The sequence below is a fragment of the Coturnix japonica genome, chromosome 3 (assembly GCF_054131305.1).
Source record: "Coturnix japonica strain WE chromosome 3, WE-NBRP24, whole genome shotgun sequence".
NCBI classification, from domain to species: Eukaryota; Metazoa; Chordata; class Aves; order Galliformes; family Phasianidae; genus Coturnix; species Coturnix japonica.
In genome coordinates, this window is record NC_140665.1 from 84,498,418 (window position 1) to 84,519,462 (window position 21,045).

At 41.7% G+C, this 21,045-nt stretch overlaps 1 protein-coding gene across 5 annotated transcripts in view; it reads left to right on the plus strand.

The window, feature by feature from the left end:
- The first annotated feature begins 1,624 nt into the window (after positions 1-1,624).
- The window catches only part of CSMD1 (CUB and Sushi multiple domains 1), an 883,639-nt gene continuing 864,218 nt past the window's right edge, over positions 1,625-21,045 (plus strand). For 4 of the 5 annotated variants that reach the window (XR_014944901.1, XR_014944902.1, XM_085543902.1 and 1 more), the window contains exon 1: positions 1,626-2,166. Coding sequence is in view for 3 of the 5 variants with exons in the window: in XM_085543902.1 (XP_085400028.1) it covers positions 2,100-2,166 (67 nt within the window). In the remaining 2 variants the exon portion in view is untranslated. Of the gene's footprint in view, positions 2,167-21,045 lie in introns of all 5 variants that reach the window. The other variant, XM_015859302.3, reaches the window with a different exon arrangement.

Consider the following 21,045-nt stretch of genomic DNA (forward strand, 5'->3'; position numbering starts at 1 on the left):
AGGAAAAGGTAAATCTAACAAGGATGAGACGAGACCAAAGAGAACACACTGTATCATGCTGGAGCTTCTGCCCAGCAAGCTGTGAGAAGGGTTAAACAGTAGCTCCTCAGTGTTTACTTAAACTGGGCAGCAAGAAACCATACAAGCATTTGTTTGCAGCGAGACCCTGACCCATACATGGAAGGGGGTTTAGGACTTTGAAACTACTCCAGCTCAACAGACAATATGACAAAACAAAAGTAAAAGCATGACCTGCACTTGGACCAGCTGCGGCAGCAGCAGCAGAATCTTTGCAGAAATGTAAGCCTCAGATTAGTGCAGGCCAATAAGAAAGAATCCCAGCTTAAGGTTTTTGAACTTTTTGTTTTAGATTCTCCCCTAGGGATCGTTAGGACTTCCCCCTGCCCCTGATCAGAGGTAAATGAGAGGTGTACGTGGAGAGCAGCACTGATGGGGAACTGTGCAGCATCCTAGCTGTGTGATGCCGGTACTAACAACACCTATCAGCATAGCATCACTGTCACGAATGCTAACGTGAGACGCGAGGCGTTGTTAAAACCCGAATGGATGCGGAGGCCCTGTCTGTGCCGTGAAAGTGTTCTGGTGCCACTTGGAGCTGACGGAAAACTCGGGAAAGGCGAGGAAGAGGAGGAGAGGCAGAAGGGAGGAAGAAGCGGCCACGAGATGGCAGCAGTGCCACGTCTATTTCGGCAGTTCGCCGGGCCTGAAGGGCTTTTTTGACTGAGAACCGCAACGTTTATCCATAAATACAGGCTTATTACAGAGTCAGCCTACCTCGTTCAGAGCCCATTCACCACCTTCTTGCAACTCACAATGAGAAAACAACTTTGCATATTTCACCATGAAAGAAAAACTCATCATAAGTGAATAATTATAACCTTGAAACAAGCTTTCCAAAGGTATTTGTGGCTCTTTCCTTCCTGTGAGCCTTTGTATTTTAATTACAGAGGCAGGCAAGTGTGAATTATGCCGTTAGGCCCAGTGTGCGGTGGTGGCGGTGGCAATCTCTGTGACTCTGAACGGTTCACCACGAGGTCCAACCCATCCCATAAGATCATGGAACCAACATCATGGGTTTGAGGTGGTGCTGGAGAAGGCACTGTCCGATGCTGCTATGTACTGGGATGGTTCGGTTTGGAGGGCTTAATATTTTGAAAGGTTACTTAATGGCAGAAATTTCGCTTGGCCACAGGAGCCGTTGGGCATGGTGAGGTAACGGCAAAGCCGTGCTCCTCAAGGAGAGAGCTGAGCTGGCTCCTCACCTTCCTTTAGGTAGTGCACCTTGCTCTGATGAGAAACTTGGACGTGAGCAGCCGGGCACGTTGGACCCGAAAGCCTCCGTCCCTCCAGTACGGGAACAGAGTTCGAAAGGATCCCCATACCAGTTCTCCCAATACCCGCACACCCGCTCTGGGCTGCCCGGGGAAATGCGGGTGCGGTAGAACCTCCGGGGGGCTCTGGACAGCGGTGGGACCGAGGGAGCCTTGGTCCTCAAAGGCCCGCGGGGGGCAGCGGCAGCCCCGAGGTGTCGCGGGGCGGCTGCGGGTTCGGCTGCGCATCTCCGGCCCCTTCCCCTCTCCGTGGGAAGTGATGGTTGAGTCCGGCAGCGGCGGCGGCTCCTCGCGCGGCTGGCAGCCCCTCCGCCGCGCTGCCTGCGCCGCTCTCTGCTCGATCCCTCCCTCTCCCCTCCTCCTCCTCCTCCTTTCCCTCGCGCTCCCCGCAGCCTTCTCCCATCGCCGCCGCCGCCCGGCTGTCCCCTCCGGCGGCCGTGGCTGCCGCGCTGCCCGCCGCGCCGGGCGCGCCTCCCCTCCCCTCCCCTGGGCGGGCGGCGGGCCGGCGGCGCCGGGGCTCCGCGGGCGCCGAGCGGGGCTGATGCTGCGGGCAGCGCGCAGGCAGCCGCCCGCGCAGTCCTGCAGGAGGCGCCGGGAGCCGCGCCGCCGCTCCCCGCCTCTCCTCGCCCCGCGGTGCTGAGCCGGCGCCGTCCGCAGCCCCACCGCCGCTCCGAGGACGCGGTCGCAGCCCAGGAGAGCCGCTGGGGGTTCGGTGCGAGCGCGGGTGCGTGTGGAATAACCGCAGACATGACTGCGTGGAGGAAATTTGAGGCTCTGCTGGTTTTCTGCGCGGGGCTCCTCGCTGCGGCTCAGGGTAAGATTTGGGTTTCTTGCATTAGGGGCTGGATTCGCGCAGGCTGTGCTCACGGCTTTACCCCTCAGCTCAGCTCGGCTCGGCTCGGCTCGGCTCAGCCGCTCGCATGAGCTCTCCTACCCCGCGCTCCGTTCCGCGCTCCCAGCCGCCGGCTCCTTCTCCCTGCTCCCTTCCCTCCCTCCCGCCGCCCCCCGGCTCCCCGAGCGCTCTCTGCCCGCCGGCCGCTCCCCGCGGGGACCCTCAGCCCCGGGAGCCGTGCAGCAGCCGCCTCTGCGCCGCGAGTGGATCTGCGCGCATCGGCTCCTGGGCAGCGCCAGAGTTTGCCTACACTTCGCTCCCCACACATGCCCGAGCGGCACTCGCCACCGTGCGAAGAGAGACAGTCCCCGGGCCGGCAAGTTGGGCTTTCTCTCTCCGCCGCCCCGCTTTTACCCGGCTCAGGGGGAGCGCAGAGTGGGTGTCGCGCAGAGCCGCCCCCGGCCACCCCCTCTCCCCCCGAGTTCTGTGATTGTGGAGGTGTGCGGGGCCGGGGTCCCCCCGCACGCCGAGGGGAGGGGGCTCCGGGCCGCGCGTCGTCTCCCACCCCCGTCTGGGGTCCTCCTTAAAATCATTGCGGAGAGGGAGGGGAAACGAGGGTGGGGGTGACGGCAGAGAACTGGGTTACACAACTTCAGGGCTGGCCTCAGCCCCATCTCTGCCTCAGCATAGGAGACAACTTCCCCGCTCGGTATTCACTTCGCCCCGTTAGCCCCGTGCGGGTGCGGGCGCGCGTGTGAGGGCGCGGGCGGCGCATCCCGCAGCGGCACCGTCCCCGCATCCCTCCCCTCCGCCTCCGGGAGGACGGTTCGTTCCCCCGCGCTCTGCGCTGCGTGCGGCTCCCTTACCCCTTCCGCGGCGCTTCGCGTCGTCCCCACCATTTTATTTTTCCTCGCCGCTTTTAGCACTGTTACGCTTTATTCGCACGATGCTGGGGTGGGGGGTGGGTAGGGCGCATGGAGACAGGCGAGGCTGCAGCCTTCCCCCGGAGCCGCGATCCCCGGGTAGCGCCGCAGCCGAGCCCGGTCCGGAGCTGCGCCTCCGCCCGAGCCCCGCCGCTACCTCCGCTCTCCGCCCGCTGTTCCCTCGCGAGGTGTCCCTGCACGGCCCGGGGGGCCACATTCGGTGTCAGCGCCGTGCCCGAACTTCGGCCCCCGACCCCCCTCCGGCCCCGCCGCCCCGGGACGCACCACAGCGGGCCGACACCCGCGGCTCATTTGTTAAATACACTGTAGCTGGTTCTGTCGTTTGACATTTAAGTGTTTTCTTTTCATGGCTGACAGCACATATGAAAAGCTGGAGGCTGGATCATGGTTATTCAGCGGAGATCCGACGTGTTTTGCTTACATACAAAGGCTTTGCCAGGAACATTTGGGCACTGCCTCCGATGCCGCTCTGCAGAATGTAATTATACACTGCTTAATGTGGAGCAGCAATACACCTACTTAAGGGCTACAAACTGACTTAATATTGAAGTCAAACAACAGGTAGAAGGGGAACCAGCGGGGACATTTGACATAATTCTTTCCCATTTACCTTCCCAGGCAATTGAGCGCAGGTATCTATATTTAGTCAAATGTAATCCTGAGGCTGAAATTGCATTTATAGTTTAGAGAGTGAAAGAACTCCTTCCCTGGGAACACGGAGAGCCTCAGCTTCTTGGAGCACACACCACTTTAAAGAATCGGTCCCCAGGACTCCCTGTTTACTGTCCCCACGGTAATAGAATAATTCCGTAGGGGCTGCAATAGGAAATCACGTGGGCTTTGGTTTATTTGGGGATTTTGTGATTAAAAAAAAAAAGCCACAAAGTGCTGTTTCTGGAGGTGCTGCCACATGCTTTCTTTTATCTGTCAGTATAGGGGAGGTGGGCTGATTTCCCCAGTGTACCTCGCTATGAAACCAAATGCAAACCCTCTGCCTCTGTGCAGTTGTCTGTAACTTTTTAAAGGAATAAGAGAGGATGAAAATGAACATACGTCATAGTTCCCTGTGGTAGATCTGAGGTACAGCTCGATACGTATTTCCATGGTGGCGTTTGTCTGAGTATTTTGGAAAGCATTTGGGGGAACCTTCCCTGTCTGTTATGCTTCAAAAATTGCTGGGAATCAAGCTGGGGTGCTGTGCGGGAGCCCCATACCCAGAGCTGCCCCATGGAGCAGTGATGCTCTACACAGCAGCAGCAGACGCTCAGCTCTGCACTCAGATGGCCATGTGTGTAGAGCCATTTGCTAATTGTAAAGGGCTATATCCTTGCAAAAGCAAACATAAAAACTCGTGATGTACTTGAAATACCCAATATGGCCATGCCGTTTTTGGTTAAAAAACAAAACAAAACAACACCTAACTGCTGGGGAGGAAATGATAGATTTAGCTCAGACTGAAGTTCAAGATTAAAGATTAAAATATCTTTCTGCTGTGATCTGAGAACTGCTGTTTTCAACGTATTGCTTCAGATGTTTGAATGTACGGTTTTGAGATCATTTCCTGGGCTTGCTCAGATATCCAGCGAGAGCACCTTCATCGCCACCTAATTGCCTCTGACAAAATGTGCATAAGGCTTTATTTCCTGGTGCACCTTCAGAGGTATCATTCAGATTAATTGAAATAGCAAAGGAAACACATTGCTGTCTGAAATCAGATCCGTGCAGTGGAAGGTCTCCCACATCTATAGCTTAGCATTCTGTTGTTGTTGTCTTTTATTTATTTATTTTTTTAAGAAATAAAAACCAAAACATTTTATGTACCTTCTGTTTGCTGCTCTCACTTTGTCAAAATAATTGCTGTGGGTACATCACACAAAGTTACCGCTATGTTTAAGGCCTCCTCTTGTTGAACTGAGAATGTTTCTCTCTTTTAAAGTCATGTATTTTCTCTCTCTCTCCAAAGCTGTGCTTCTCATGCTGTGAAGCCGCCCTCTCTAGAGAGGCTCCATTCCTTTCCAGAGAAGGCTGAAACAATTTGAGTGAAAATGAGCTGGGAAAAAAACAAACAAACAAAAGCTGGGTTTTGGATACCCACTGCACAATGCTGTGCTCTGTGGGTACCTTCTCCACCCCAGCTCCAGAGCAGTGGGGAACTGGACATGGAAGGGCAGAAAACAGAAGCCAGCTCCAGCTACATCTGTAGTATTGCATGGAGTTATACATATACAACCTCCTTAACTCTGTGTAAGAATAGGAAGTATGGAAAAATTGAACATAATACAGTGCAGAACATAGCAATTCAACAAGGATTCCCCCAAGCAGTCTTTTCGCAGACGCCATTCGTGAGACCTGGTGTCCCACTGCTCACCAGCATGGCGTTCCTAGCGGGTGGAGCAGGGCATATTGTGAGCAGCTGCTGGTGGTACAAGACCAGGTAGGCAGCAGAACATGTGGATGCAGTGAGGTCTGTGTGGGCACTTCAGTGGTCTATAGATCGAGGAAGCACGATTGTGGACTTCTTCCCATTTATTCTACTGACTGTCACTCCCATGACCCTTTACAGAGACAAGAGTGATTTTGATCAGGTGTGGAGTGCTTTTCTTTTCCTGTAGTGGTTTTTCTTTTTTTTCTTTTTTTTTCTTTTTCTTTCTTTTTCTTTTTTTTTTAATTTTTTTTTTAATTTTTTCTTGTACAGACATAAAATTCAGCTCTTCATCTCTGTTAGTCATAGTATGGTGCTATCATTGTGTATGCATTGATACACACACATTTTTACAAGTTATTTATATAGGACTTTGGCCCCAGTACTACTTACAGACATTAAAGATTCTTAGGAACAGTCTGAAACTGAGTCCATGTTTAAAACAGAAATCAGTGCATTCAGGGTGTGTTGTGCTCCCCAGAAGGTCTGAGACACCTCAGGGACTGCTGATTCCAACCTTTGGAAACTGTGTTATCTGCACACCTTCATACTGACATTGCTCTCACAACCTTGCCTCAGAGAAGTAACTGCTGAGTGGTGCAACCATATAAAGAAAACTTCCAGTGACTTCAGGGATACGACTTAATTTGTTTTGCTCGGATCCGTATTGACCTGCTGTGTCTCTGAACATGTTGACATTATTCTGCTAGCGAACAGCTGTGAGTGTGCGTGGAGCTCCCACAGCACGGTGCTGGGCTTTCTGCCACCGGCAGGGGCTGCAGCGCTGAAAGAGGAACTGCCGGGTGAACTGAGGCACTGAAGCAGTAGCAGAAGTATTGGACACGAGTTCTGATAAAACTTGAGGATGCAGTTGGCTTTCAGTCTGGGTCTCTGATTCAGAAGCTGGCCTCTAGCTGTCCATGTGGCTGCAAAATTAAGGAGATTCGGATTAGTTAATTGGACACTCTTCCAATTTCTCAGTGAGCAAAGAATGAGAATCATATGGAAATTCTCCTAATGCATGCGAATCACTTTCTTCTGCTTGGATACTTTACTTTTCGATGTCAAATGCAGTTTCCTTTAAGCCATTTTTATCAACCAGTAACTTTTGAAATGGGGAAAAATGTCATCGATGCCTGAGGAAAGCTGCGAGATGCTACTTTGTCCTCACACATCTTTGTTCTGACTGGATGAAAGATTTCATTCAGCTCTATGACACTTCTATCGCATTGAAGAAAATCTACACTGTATTTGCTATCAGTATTTCTGTACAGAATAACTGCTTAAACAAATTACTTGGATTATTGCTAGTGTTATATTGACACACAAAGGCAACATTCATCAGTTGCCTGCATTTAGAAATTGAACAGTAAGTGGAGGCATGCATGCAGTGAAAACTCTTACAAGAGTAATACTGCATCTTATTGCCAGTAACAAGTCTGACTTGCTTAGAGAGAAACATTTTGTTCTGCATTTCTTACTCATTAAAGAGAGAGAGAAAGAGAGAGAGAGAGAGAGAAAGCAACAACAGTTTCTTGTAGTTTTTACCTGGAGGGCACATTCAGTTAACAGACCTAAACACTGTTATATTACTGATGAATAATAAGAATTCCTCTCGATGAATCAGAATATCATCAATGATTGGATTTTACCAAAAGTTAAGTGGATTCTTTGCAATCATAGTGAAGCTCTAATTTCCAGTACAAAAATAAATCACCTTTTGTTGCAACTTTATAATTGTTAGATTCTTCATTTTAGCAATACATTAGAGTATATGGTACTGAAATAGTGATTCCACCTCTTTCAATGTCATTTTGAAGTCATCTCTGAAGAGGAAAACCAGCCTTTGGACAGTAACAAGGGCTCTATCCTGCTGCAGTTGAAATTGAAATTCCTATTGATTTTGGCAATATTTGGATCAACCACTGCTGAAAATGTTGGTGCTCCAAATAAGGCTGACTCAGCAGGTACTGCAGATGAGCAGTGGATCCAGATACCATTTGATGTGAGCTCTGGTGGCCAAGCACTTCTCACAGTGTTTACACACATGAAAGACTGACAAATGAAAATTGGGTGAATCCAAACAGACAGTATTGCTGGTATTAAAAGGCTTATTTATTTATAAGAATATTTTGTTTTTAAACAAGATCTCTAGTATCTCCGAGTATGACTTTAACCGTTCCTTACCTTGCTTCCTCTTTATTTTTCCAGCGTTTACATTAATTTTTTATTTTCCTTTAAGAAATTATGGAGAGCAATGTACAGAGAAGCCTGTATCAGTTTAGTCTTTGGGTGTTTTATGTCTTTCCTACAGTATCCCATGGATACTGAAGTACAGAATCATGTTCCGTATTCATGTCTCCGTTGCACAGTGCAGCTGACAGAGAGCTGAATAAATAATAAAGAATAAAACAATGTGTGCAGTGTTTGTTTTGCAAACTGTTGCATCACATTTTGTCAGCATTTTAAAAATACCTTTTGCAGCACCTTCATGCCTTACTCAGTTTCAAGGTGATAGTTTTTCCATGCAAATCTTGCAAAACATAAAATATTTAGTATTTCTTTTCTGCCTTCCTTGTTTTTAACACAGAAATATATTTCAACACCTGCATTTGATTTATTAATTTTTTTAAATTTTAATGTACTTACAGTTCTGCTGTTTGCAGCAGCCCTTTGGTTGAGGGCAAATCTGGGTATGGAGAGGTTTCTTTTCCTCATCCTATGGTTTGGTTTTCAGATCAAATGTGACCAAGTTATAACACTTCATAAATCATGATTTTCTTTCTTTGACCTTTGTTATTCTCACTGCCATATTCACAGAGAAAACAACAGTTACACAGCTGCTGAAACTTCAACACTGTGCAGCACACTGGGAATCAAAGTGCAGCCAGCATTTGGCTATGTGTGAAGCTCGGGGCCAGGGGTGGGCTTCAACAAAATGGAGATCACAAACAGGATGTTTTTGGTGCACTGGTCCAGCTGAAGTTTGGATTAAAGCATCTTCACTGCTCCTGCAATGTCTACTTCTGAAATGGACAGGGGAGCTCAACTCTCTTAGCAGAGAGTATCCAAAATACATGATGTCTCTGAGCGCTGTGTTTGGGCTAGAGCTTGCATTTTAGAAATGCTCAGGGCTCAGCCTGACCTTGTGATGCACATAACGAGCATCTATGGGAGCCAGGATCCAGCAACTTGCTTTGTGCAGCATAGTTAAAGGTGCACAACCAGCAGTCATGTTTTCAGGGAAAGAGCTGCTAGATGTTATGGGAATCCATCTGAGATCAGGGAATCTGCCTTGCGCTTTACTTCAGAAAAGAAGTGTGGGTGATAGTGGCAATAAGAAATCAGGACAGAGTGATGCTTTTCAAGGCAGTACTTAAGAAAGTAAACAGTAAAAAGAAACATTTTGACCCATTGTTGCTATTTGTCTCTCCTGAAGAGGCTTCCACACAAAAGTGAAATTTTCAAAGGGGTCATTTTAATGAAATTAAGACAAATGCACAGAGTTTCACTTAATTTTGGGCTAATTTTAAATGCTTCTGGTTGAGAAACCAGTAGTTATGACAAATCGCTCTGTTCTCACTCATGTCTGTGGGATATCAATGCAGAATCTGACTGCTTCCAAGTGACTAAGTATACTGTTTTAGCTTTGCCCCAGCAGCCAGATTCTCTATTGGCATCCTGCTGATATTTCTTATAATACATGGATTGAGTCATGCCAAGCATCTGGGGGGAAAGAGCTGTTTTGTCATTCACTTTAAGGACCTCTGTACAATCAAGCAACTGCTAATATCGAAGTCATTGACCCTCTACATTTGTAGATGCCTCTCATGAGAAATGAAATTGATTTTCTTTATCCCAGCACATAAATATCCCCATCACACACCTTGACCCATTGTTTGCAATGTCTCTCAAACTACAAAATGTAATGCTAATAGATTTTTAAAAGTCAGTGGTAGCAGCAATAGTAGCTTTTTTACTGTGTGCTGTACTTGGCCATATGTAACTTGTTTCTGTATAAAACATTTATAGGGAAGGCTTTATCATAGTATTTAATTGAAATACATATAAACACTGAAATTTTCCTTCCCCCCACCCCCCCCCCCACCCCCCCAGGTACATAATGTAGCTAAAACAGAGTTTATAAAGCATTCTGCTGTGCAGAAATAATTAAGTCCTATAAACGTTAGTCCTCATTTGGACAGTTTGGGTTGCTCATGTTTTGGATTCTGACCAGATTCTGACCTGATACAAAGGTGGGGGAACTCACACACGTGCACAGAAAAAAGTAAATCTTATTAACCTTTCTGGTCTTGGAGTATGACCTTTACTAGAGCCACATATCAAAGAGAGGCCTTGCATTAAAACAGGGATGCCAGAACAAATCTAATAATGCTAAAGAGAATTTGAGTTCCTAGTCATTAATATAAAATGCAAGTAATCACATAAACATCTTTTGTATTGGAGATGAGTGGTGCCTCAAAATCTCTGACCCAGCTGAAGTGTATCTCAGTCACCAATAGTTTTCCCCAATAGTAAAATTTGTTTCTGAGAAGAGATCAACCTTTAATTGCTTTCTTTAGCAACATCTAGCAAACAGGCTGATAGCATGGAGATGATCTCTGCAAGCAGCAAAGAAGAATTTCTTCAACTCATGTTGCCATGACAATTTAGATTTTTCCTGTCAACTCTTGAGAAGCTCCAAAATTCTTTCTTTAAAGCAGTAATTCAGGGAATATTTTGGAAAATCAAGTTGCTCTCTCTTTCAGTTTTAGTATCATTTAGCCCAGCAAAGGGTCTGCCTGATCCAGCAGATTTTAAGATCTACAAATAGGAACTAATCTAGGAAATATAACATTTTGAAATCCCCTCCATGGATCTCAGTTGATTTACATCAGCAGAGAAGCTGACTTCAGATGCATTATTGAGTGATTTAGATTCCATTCATTAGTCATCATAGAAACAGTAACAGGTAATGAAGAGAGGATAGGCCAGCTTATAATTGTCATTTCGATCTTCGAGACAATATATTGTCTTGCAGCTATTTTGAGGAAATTAGATTAGAGAGGGATTATAGAACAAAGTGGGACTAATCATTTCATTTCTTTTACAGTTCCAATTATAATATTACTTCAATGAATGAGGAACATAATCAAAAGATTGTTGTCCATATGCTTAAATTGCTATTTAAGATACTTCTCATACAAAACATGTTGCTATTAAACAAGCTGAAGTCCCCCTTTTTATTATTTTTATGTTTATCTTGTGTTAAATCAATTGTTTTGAAAATATATAAAACTAGTCCAAGTTACTTTAATTTACTTATGGAAGTAATCTTTTGACTTAAGGAGGTGTTTCATTGGTTGCTGTTAGCAATGAAGAAAACATGGTAATAGAAATGGAGATAAAGTGAGAAGTGCTTCCGTGGGGTAAATAAGTTTATCTTTGCTGAAGACAAGAAAAGTAGCTCAGTAGTAGTTTTCTTTTTAAGATGTTCCTGGCAGATGATGGCAACTGAGTTGGTGTAGTTTGTTTACTTCTTTTCCAATGGATTTGAGATGAGTCATATCACATTAGAAGTAAAATTGAGAAGTTGTGTCAAAGTAATTCAGTATTCCTCTTTATTGATTTATTTAATATATAACTAAATAATTAGTTATATTATTATTTATTTATTAAACTGAGACACCTAACTGCTTGTTTTAGGGTTGGTTCTCATTTTGTCCATAAATCCAAGTTTCAGTTGCTAGAAATTGTATATTCAGATCTTTAATTTCTATCTGCCAGAGAAGGGGACAAAGTTATAGCCTCCTTTCAGATAGCTTCATGCGCCTTCTTTCACGTAGTAACTAGTTCATTGTCAAGCTACTTAGAGAATCATGGAGAATCATAGAATGGCCTGGGTTGAAAAGGACCACAATGATCACCTAGTTTCTACCTCTCTGCCATATGCAGAGATGCCAAGTACCAGACCAGGCTGCCCAGATCCAGCCTGGCCTTGAATGCCTCCAGGGATGGGGCATCCACAACCTCCTTGGGCAACCTGTTCCAGTGCATCACCACCCTCTGGGTAAAAGAACTTTATTAATATCTAACCTAAACCTCCCCTGTCTTAGTTTAAAACCATTCCCCCTTGTCTTATTGGACTACTTTGGACCACAATAATTCAACCTCAATGAGCATGGCTCTTTTTTGCAAGTCTTTCTATCCCATTCTTTCAGAGTGTGAGTTGTTTGAGTAAAGACTATAGGGTGGGACCTCAAGGCTTTGTGTTGCAGAGAAGTCTTTATATCTGTTTTACTTCATAACTGTCTTTATCACTGCACTTTACTGAAAATGCAGTGTATCCACAGTGTTAAGGTAAGTGGTACTACATGAATTTTTGATAAAGAAACAGACTTCTAGATGGCATACACTTATGATACATCTCATCATACCCATTCCACATGAAAAAACAACACTCTTTTTTTCTGGAACGTCTGATGGAGGAAGATACCCATTTGTTGAATGTGTACATACCTTGCCATTAAAATACCTGTCTGACTGAGCTCATTTTACCTCAAAACCAAATTCCAGTTTAAGTACAAGGAAACTGGAAAGGAAGCAGAAGGTAGCGTTTATTGTCAAGAGTCTAGATTTACAGATATCTTTATTTTTACTTTATTTTCAGGAGTGCTGAGTATCTGCAGCTCCCACCACTTTAAGAGAAGACTGCAGGTTTCAGCACTTTCGTACTTAATTTTACACATAGAATCACCATAATCTGAAGGTAATATGGTGCCATAAAAAGAATGGATTTACAACAGCGTACACAGCATTAGCTTTTGTTATCTTCCAGGTAGCATCTGAAGTAAGTGAAGATTCTCAATAATAATTCCCTAGAATTGTATTATTTTTTTAGCAATGAGAATTTCTCAGGGGAAGTGGTGGTTTGTTTTTCTTTAAAGCTATTGTACTTAAGCAATTCCGTATCTACAAAAACCCTGGATCTGATGTACTCAGGAACAAAACATTTGTGATTGTAGAACAAATGTTAAAAGCTGCAGCAAATAAAAATTTGGAGTGAAGCCAACTCATGGACTATTGGCTATATTGGTTAATGGAGGCTGTTGTCTTCGCCCCAAATTAAAACCAATCAGTTCCACCTCCACTTTATTACCTGTGCAAGTATTCATCATTTTATATGCTCATCCCAAATTGATGGTAACTAATTGCAGTTCTTTGGGATTCCATTTGTCTTGCTAAGAAGCAGGCTGTTCATAAGGGATGATGCAGAACTTTACAGCTGTGGTGGAAAAAGGCTTCCCCTGTTTCAGCACATTAGGATAGGCACCAAGCTCCATTTGGTATCTCTCTGCATCTTTCTGCAGATGATTGTATTTGCAGGATGCATTGCTTTGTGCAAATGTTTTGAATGTACTTTGTCACACAGCGTTGGTATATACAGCTTTGTAAAGCAGAAGCATTTTATACAACAGTCTCAACACCAGTCTGCTTCTCAAATGTACTCGGTGACACTGCTGTTGTTTAGGTACTTCCCCAAAAGAGTGATGTCCATAAGGATCATGTCCCCCAAGGGGAAAAAATCAATTAAGAAAGAAACTACTCTTTGACACTGGAAAAATATTGTACTGCCTGCTGTGAAAAAATAGGCTATAGTGATGACAGTGACTGTGTCAGGTGAAGGATGGGCATTCAGTGCAGAGGACAACATGGGCAGCTGATGGAAATAATTATATTTCATTGATGTGCACTCCAGTGGTACCACTAAGGAAGATTAGCTATCCCAAAAAAGAAGTTGCATGTGAAAAAGCATGAAACCTGTAATGGAGATTTCAGTCAGGATTATTATATTTTTTTTATAAATCCTTGCTCTCGTTCTCCAATCATCGGTTTTCCAAGATATTTGGCCTACTGTTATATTTATTCTTTAAACAAGTGTATGTTATTCCAGGACATAGTCACATAGTGTGATTTATTTCTCTATTTTATGATAAATCCCAGCATGCAAGGTCTCATTCCATTAAGTGTTGCATGTATGCGAAGGAAAAGAAATAGACAGCATTGTGAAAGCAAAGTGAACTTGTGGGAATGTTATTTCCAGCATGACCAGATTCAAGCAATAAGATGTCTTTGGAAATTCAGTCCACTGCAGCTTCACACTGGGCACGTTGCTGAGCTGGTACATAGGCTTTACACTGACATGCTGATGATAATGCTTTCATCTCATAGTGCTTGGCAGAACTGGCACCATCAGATTCGCAACATTAAATACTATTTGTCTTTTGTTTCCTCTTACTGTTTCCTTAACATTTTCCTTCTGTAGGCCTTATCTTTCTTGTCACTCTATAATCTCCTCCTCTGCTGAAGGAATGTTAAGATGCAGGATTTGTTGTGCTCCATAGTGGCTGTCTGACATTCAAAGGAAAAAAAGCACCCAGGGTCTGATCTGTGTTGACTTGTGCACTCTGGGCAACATGTGCAGAGCCTGAACGACGCCACAGGGCATTCCTAAGTCCTGAAGGACTAAGTCACAGACATAAACTGTGCCCAGACTGTGTGCAAGTCCCATGAATTTGCTGAAGTTTCAGTCTTTAAAAGAAGTGAAGGGTTGTGGTTATTTATTTATTTATTTATTTATTTATATTTGCTGGTGGTGGTAATGTTTCAGTCTTTAGGTTTCATTATTTACAAATGTGAAAAAAGCAACACATCAAATCAGATCAGAATGTTCTCTCTCTGACAATGGCGATTAGCAAATGCATAGAAAAACATACAGGACTGAGGATATACAGGCAGCCTTCTATTGTAGCAGTTTCTGGTCAGTTTAGGGAAGTCTTAGCCAAAGGTTGCATCTATGATGTTCAACATCCATCAACAAATCTAAACTTCACAAAACTCTTCTTGAACCTAATTCAGAATACCACACTATTTTCTGACAATCTGCTTTACAATTTAATTCCTGCTGTGCAGAAAAGCACTGTATTTTGCTTGTTTTGAAGCTTGTACCTCATTATTTCCTTGAGTGCTTCCAGCTATTTGGAAATGGTTCACCCCACTTATAACTTTGGGTCTAATGAATAGGAAGGGGTGATGTGGATCACTAAATTATATATTTTTCCCAGCTACACCTAAAAGTTCCATCTGGATATTGATGTTTAGCTGACACCAAGTAATACTAAAGGTATGATTCCCAAATGCATTTCCCATAATTTTTAATGGTAATGATTTTGTAGCCAGTGCTGCTGATGCACTTAAAAGAATAATAGCCTGCATTTCAGTACAAACAGCTTCTTTCCTTTATCCTAACATCTTATTACCTAGATTTATTCTCATCGATGACATTTTGATTATTTGCCTTCCAATAGATAGTAAAGGCAGTACACTATGATCGTCTAAATAGCAATGACATTTAACACTTTTTTACTTTATGAGATATTTCTGGAGTGACAGAAGAGAAAATACTTAGTAAATCAAGTCCCAACAAGGACATTACAGCAAACCAGCTGATTGGTGATCCGCTCTTCCACTGACTTTACTTCCATGGGGTGGAGTGTATTAGTAGCTCATTGGCAATATAAAATGCACTGTGCAAAAGCTTCATCTTACATACATGCCATAATTCATCCCCTGGTGTGGCTGTCCCCATCAGTTTTACCAGTGGTCACATGTCACATCTTGATGATGTTTTCTTTCTAGTAAAAACTGGTGCAAGTTAAGACAAACTCTAATGATGGGATCTGGTGAAGTATTTGATTTCTGCAGAAATTAGGTAATGCAATGGACAGACTGTCTCTGGAAAACGTTGCAATATCCATGTTGGGAAAGGTTTGGGAAGAGGCTTGTTGTACTGGCATACCTGAAATAGTGTCATTCTTCTGAGTTAACTACTTGTCCTCCTACCTCAAGAGCTAGATTTATAAAAAAAATCTCCAAAATTAAAAAGTAGCACTGTAGAATTTGCCCCCTATTTAGAGGTTTATCTTAACGCTAAAAACATGCAAGATATTTTTTGTTCTCTGATTCTTAGGTTTCTGGTTTTAGTTTGTCACTATCTGGAAGAGAATTGTTTCTCTTGCTTGCTAAGACAGAAGCCTTCCTACGAGCATGTAAGCTGGCTCTGGGTTGTGCAGATTCTGCTTTCTCCCTTTATTCTAATCCCTCTTCCTCTAAATGTGTTTGTAGAAAAGCAGACATTATCAGGAAAAAAAAATAAACTAAAATAAAATAAAAATCAAACCAAAACAACACAAATAAATGTGTTTTAAAAAAGTATTTCATGAGGCAGAAGAAAACAGAATTTCATTAATGTTAACAAATCTCCCAAGACTGATCTTGCTCTTTCTTTCTGAAAGACTCTGTTTCATTTTCATAAAAGAGAAATTTCTGAATATTTCTTGATTGAGCGTATTCATGAAAGAAGGCATTGATTCCTCCTGTCCAGTGCAAACAAAAACTTTTTTTTTTTTTTTTTTTTAGCTTTAGAGAGCTGATAAGAACACAGGCTTTAGATAGATGACTGGAAAAGCATGTAATGAACTGATATACTATGATCTAAATTTCCAGTGAGACAATGGAAAGTTTGAGGACCATTTTCATGGGATACCAAAACTATTGTAAAGCATGGTGGCTTTTTTTTTTCCTGCTTGGTTATCAAACATTTATTAAAATGTAAGAATACCTTAAGATTACAATAAAAAGCAGATTAAGTTTACAGATAGGTGCTGTTTTTAATTAAAAAGTAATTGCTCATTTTATGTCACAGTATTTTAATGAAGACTTAGGTCAATTGTAAACAAGAATGTAATTGTTTGTTTCTAAGATAAACTTGTCACTTTTAAAAATTGTTCTCTTTACAGTATGAAAAGGGGCCATATAAAATACCTCAGCCACTTTCATTGAAGGATCAGATGCTCTGTGCAGTTGATTTTGTGACTTAGCACAATAGTGTTTCTTCAGAGAAGATTATGTAAAGAGATTTTGTTGATAAGTTATAACATTGCTTATGTTTATGGGTAGCTAATCTTTCAAAATCTGTCGTTTCTTCTTTCTGCCTAGAGTCATCTTTGGTTATTATAACAACATGGACCTGGAAATATCTGGTATAGCATAGTAATATGTAGGTAGAGTATACAAATGATCACCTGGAAATTTCAGAAAATAAATACCTGCTGATTATAACAATGCAACATAATATAACTTCTTAATTCAAGAGCTAGATCTAAGATGAGTCAGTCTCTTCAGTTCCTTATTAATTTCATGGATGTTGAGGACACTCAGAGCTAAATTAACACACAGAAGAATTTAAGCATCAAGATGCCCCTATCCCTTTATTGTGAAGATATTTTCATCTAATCCTTAGATTACTGAATTAGCACTACACAGCTATGTTAACTCCAGAAGAACCTAGATTTATACATGTATTTTCTTTCATTAGAAATATTTGTTGTTGCGCTAAAATTGCGTAGCTGAGCGTTCCCAGAATGCTTGTGTTTTGTACATTTGTGTAGTACTTTTATTGAACAGTCCTTGGGATCTCCAATACAGCTGTTCTTCCTTACTGATAAATCTATTGAACTCTCCTTAATTGCACTTGCCAACTTGGGCCTTATATGAGATATTCATCGTGTGGAACTACTGTCCTTTTATTTTCCCAAAATAGCGAGAGTAATATAACTGTTGGAACACTTATCTACATTGTGGAAAATCTATATTCAGCTTCCTCAAAAAATTACTTTCTCATCCTTTTTTCAAGCATCTACTGTGATGCCCTGGCTCCCCTGTTGCCTTTGTGATGGTATCCTGTAAAAGTTTCCTTTGGAGGTGGAAGGTTTGGGTTTCAAACCTTATTTAAAGAAACTCAATAAAAGTATTAGAAAAGCTGCTGAAACAGTACTTGGCCCCCTGCTAGTTCCCTCTTACACAGAGAGTGTTACTCATCACATCAGTTGTGCTCCCAGTTGGATTTCTGTCTTGCTTGGTGAATATTCAATAATTCTATGAAAAATGGAACTGTAAGTGGCCAACCAAAATTCTGCTCTGGAGTTCATTTGCCAGGAAACATGTAAAAGGCAGGTGCTGCAATATCTAATTGCATCCCATTTAAAGCAGTAACCAAAAGCTTTTATGATTGGGGCATTAAGAATCATCATGTTACACTCTTTGAAAAAAAGCTACAAAATGTGACATAAATCTTACAGATTGGTATGTATTAATGGTGGGATTGACTTGCAGTTTGTATTTATCTAAGATCTAAGCTTTTCTTTTTTTCAATTCTCGCACACTTGCGACACATTTTGACTAATGAAGTATCTGCTACATCTCCACTGACATCATCAGTGATATCAGAGAGCTTAGGAAATTTAGGCCTAGATAGAATACTCCCATTTATTTGTCCTAAGGTGCCCAGTTACCATAGTAATTAATATAGCATAAATACATATGTGTACTTGTGTCTGAGAGAGATAATTGCAGCCATATGAATCTACCGTGGAGGTAATCCCATAGTAACCTTCCATCATTCTTCAAGTTTTGTCCATTTTCCTAATCATGTAAAAAACATTTCCCTTGTTTTATTAATGCAGGATTTACTGCAAGCTGCTGTCACACTGGAAGATAAGTCTGAAATACTTCAACCCAACCCAATGAAGTGCAGCAGCTTAAGCCTCTGACCTTGAACTTCAACCAGGGAGTTCTGATATACAGGAGTGATGTGCTGGCAGTGTACTGCATTGCTTATCAGCTGCAACATTACATGGGTTTTCACCTCAAGGCACAGGGAGTCACAGTAATTGAGACTGGAGGTCCCAGATGTGTAAATTTATCGCAAAATCCATTTCCCTCAGGAGACACACTGCATTTTGGCTCTTTGTAAGTGAAGGAGTGCATTTGGAGCAGCTTTTGATGGCTATTCCAGCTTTCTATGGCTTAGAGCAGCCTGGAAAGCTCCTCCCATCCTCCATAACTATGAAGTGAACAAAATATTTTCAGTTTTACCACTCTCTATTGACAGCCGTATCTTCCTCTTTTTTACTATGTGTGATAAAACACACTTGCAGGTACAGAATAAAGAACAGTGTGAAAGAAGTATTTTTAGTAATTTTCACTTTCAAATCTAAATCTGGATTTGAAAATATATTTTTAAACGGCTAGCGAGGGACCCAGAGGGACTGAAAGGCTATTTTCTGACAAATTAAGAACATACCTGTCTAGGAACATCTTCTGCCACTGAATGAAAGCAAGAAAATCTTCTGCCTTCAAAAAAGATACAACAATCCAAGAAACTCTAGATGACTGCATTTAACAAGGGTTGTGGGAAAAATTAAACTACCATAAGGAAATGTGAAAGAACAGCTTGAAATTCAGTTTGATTAAGGATAACCAGCATAGATTCAGGCAGGAGAGGTCATGCTTAACTAACCTGGCTGGAGTTCTTTGAAGACATTGCTGCCACTGTAGATAAGGGGAATTCAATGGATGCAGTCTACTCGTCAGCCTTTGACAAGGGACCACATCTCTGATTAATGTCTAGGATGAATCATCATGAAGGCAAAGAAATTGTTAGATGGAAAACTAGTGAAAATGTAGGCCACAAAGGGAAAGCCTGGATGGAGTTTGTAAGGAATCTGTGTTAGGACCTCTGCTGTTCATGATTATGTACATCTGGATGCAAATGATGGGTTGAGAATTTGTAATTAGACTTATGGCTCATGTGGGGACAAAAGAAATGCAGAAAGCACAGAGCACTATGATCATATGCAAAAAGTGTATATCACTGATACAAATTTGCTATCAGAAAAAAAATGTTAGGAAAATGCACAAAACTTAAGCTAGAAACAATATTAAGAAATTCTCATTAAATAAAACAATAATCTTACTATTGGCATTTATATTTATATTGAGCAAGAATAAAAATGGGAAATACTAAGGAAATAAATTGAAGCCATCAGCTCAGGGCAAAGCAATATTTTACAAGGTCAAAAAATGCAAAGGTGCGTTAGAAGACAGAACACATATTGAAGAAAGCAAAGAATGAAAGAATGATGTTAGCTTACACAAAACTATAGTAAAAGTGTCTATAGGACATGGTCTACAATATTGCTAATAGTTGTTCAGGGAAATAATATTTCCTTCTTGGGATTCATTTTAAGGAAACAAAGGATATAAGGTTTCAACAGATGAACCGTGAAGAATATTAAAGAACTTTGAGTTGCTTTATTGTAAACTAGGTAAATATATGACATTTTTATTGTAGTACAACCCAGGGATTCAAGTCAAAATTAAGGTCCTATTGTGTTTACGCATGCAAATGGAAGACAGAACTTTCCTGTGCCAAGAAGCTTATAATAAAACAGTTAATTATATAGACAAGGGAAAAACAAAAATCAACAACACATAAAAGACACAGTAATTTATCCAAATAAGATTTGTGCTTGGATTGTGATCTGTGATTCTCATTTTATGAGTCTCAAATCAATATTTTATATAATGAGTTGCATTATTTTTTTATAGGTGTAAGGGTTATTGTTAATATGGGGTAGAAAACTTAGATGAATATATTTATATATGTTTTCTGTACACAAACGCATAAAGCAGAAATAGGAAATACTTACACTGCATTTTTATGAGTTTTAAACTAGACACCGATTATTTCACAGACCTCTGCTTAAATCTGGTAAAAGTTAGATTATGTTCTAAAGGGAACTTTGTATTATTTCCAAAATATCTGCACTTCGGAGTAAGAAATAAATACAATTCTGAAAAGGAAATAAATTAAATAATATACATATGTATACACGACAATAATTTGCTTTTGTGGGAGAAAAGTGAGGTGAACATGATGAAGTATAATTGATTGAATGGCTATTTGTTAATTAAGACAGACTTCATTTCTTCCTGACTTTCTTATACTTTGAGGTCTGCTAGGAAAGAAAAATATTCTCAGAAGATGAGCATTTTCCCCTAGTTATGAAAGGGTTCTTTGCTGTATGACTCAGAGCTTTGAAGTTAATATATTCAGTCTTTTCTTTAAATACACATTCATTCCTTTAGTTAGGACTATGCCCAAAAAGTGACTTTGCAGCTAAAATACGAGGATCACGGTGCCCAACTTCCAAATATCTGCTCCCCAAATTTTAAATCAGAAGTCTGTGTAAAAGCCTTACTTATTGTGTGGGTATATCTAGACACCTTGAAATAGAATCTTCAATAGGCATGATCAAGGAGTACAGAGCAGCAGGTCTGATGACTGCAGCCCAACCCATCTTACAAGCAATCCTTTTCTATTGCTAAACCAATAGAGAAACCATTCTTTAATTCTCAAAATAACAACATGATATTTGGAATATAATAATATCCCTCTTCCACACTCTTCAGTGCAGTACGGTTATACCTATGGCCTTCACTTTGCCACTATACCTGCATCTCTCATTACAGTTTTGTGCAGAATGACTGCCTCTGGTAGCATATCTTTATCATCCAAAACAACGACAGACA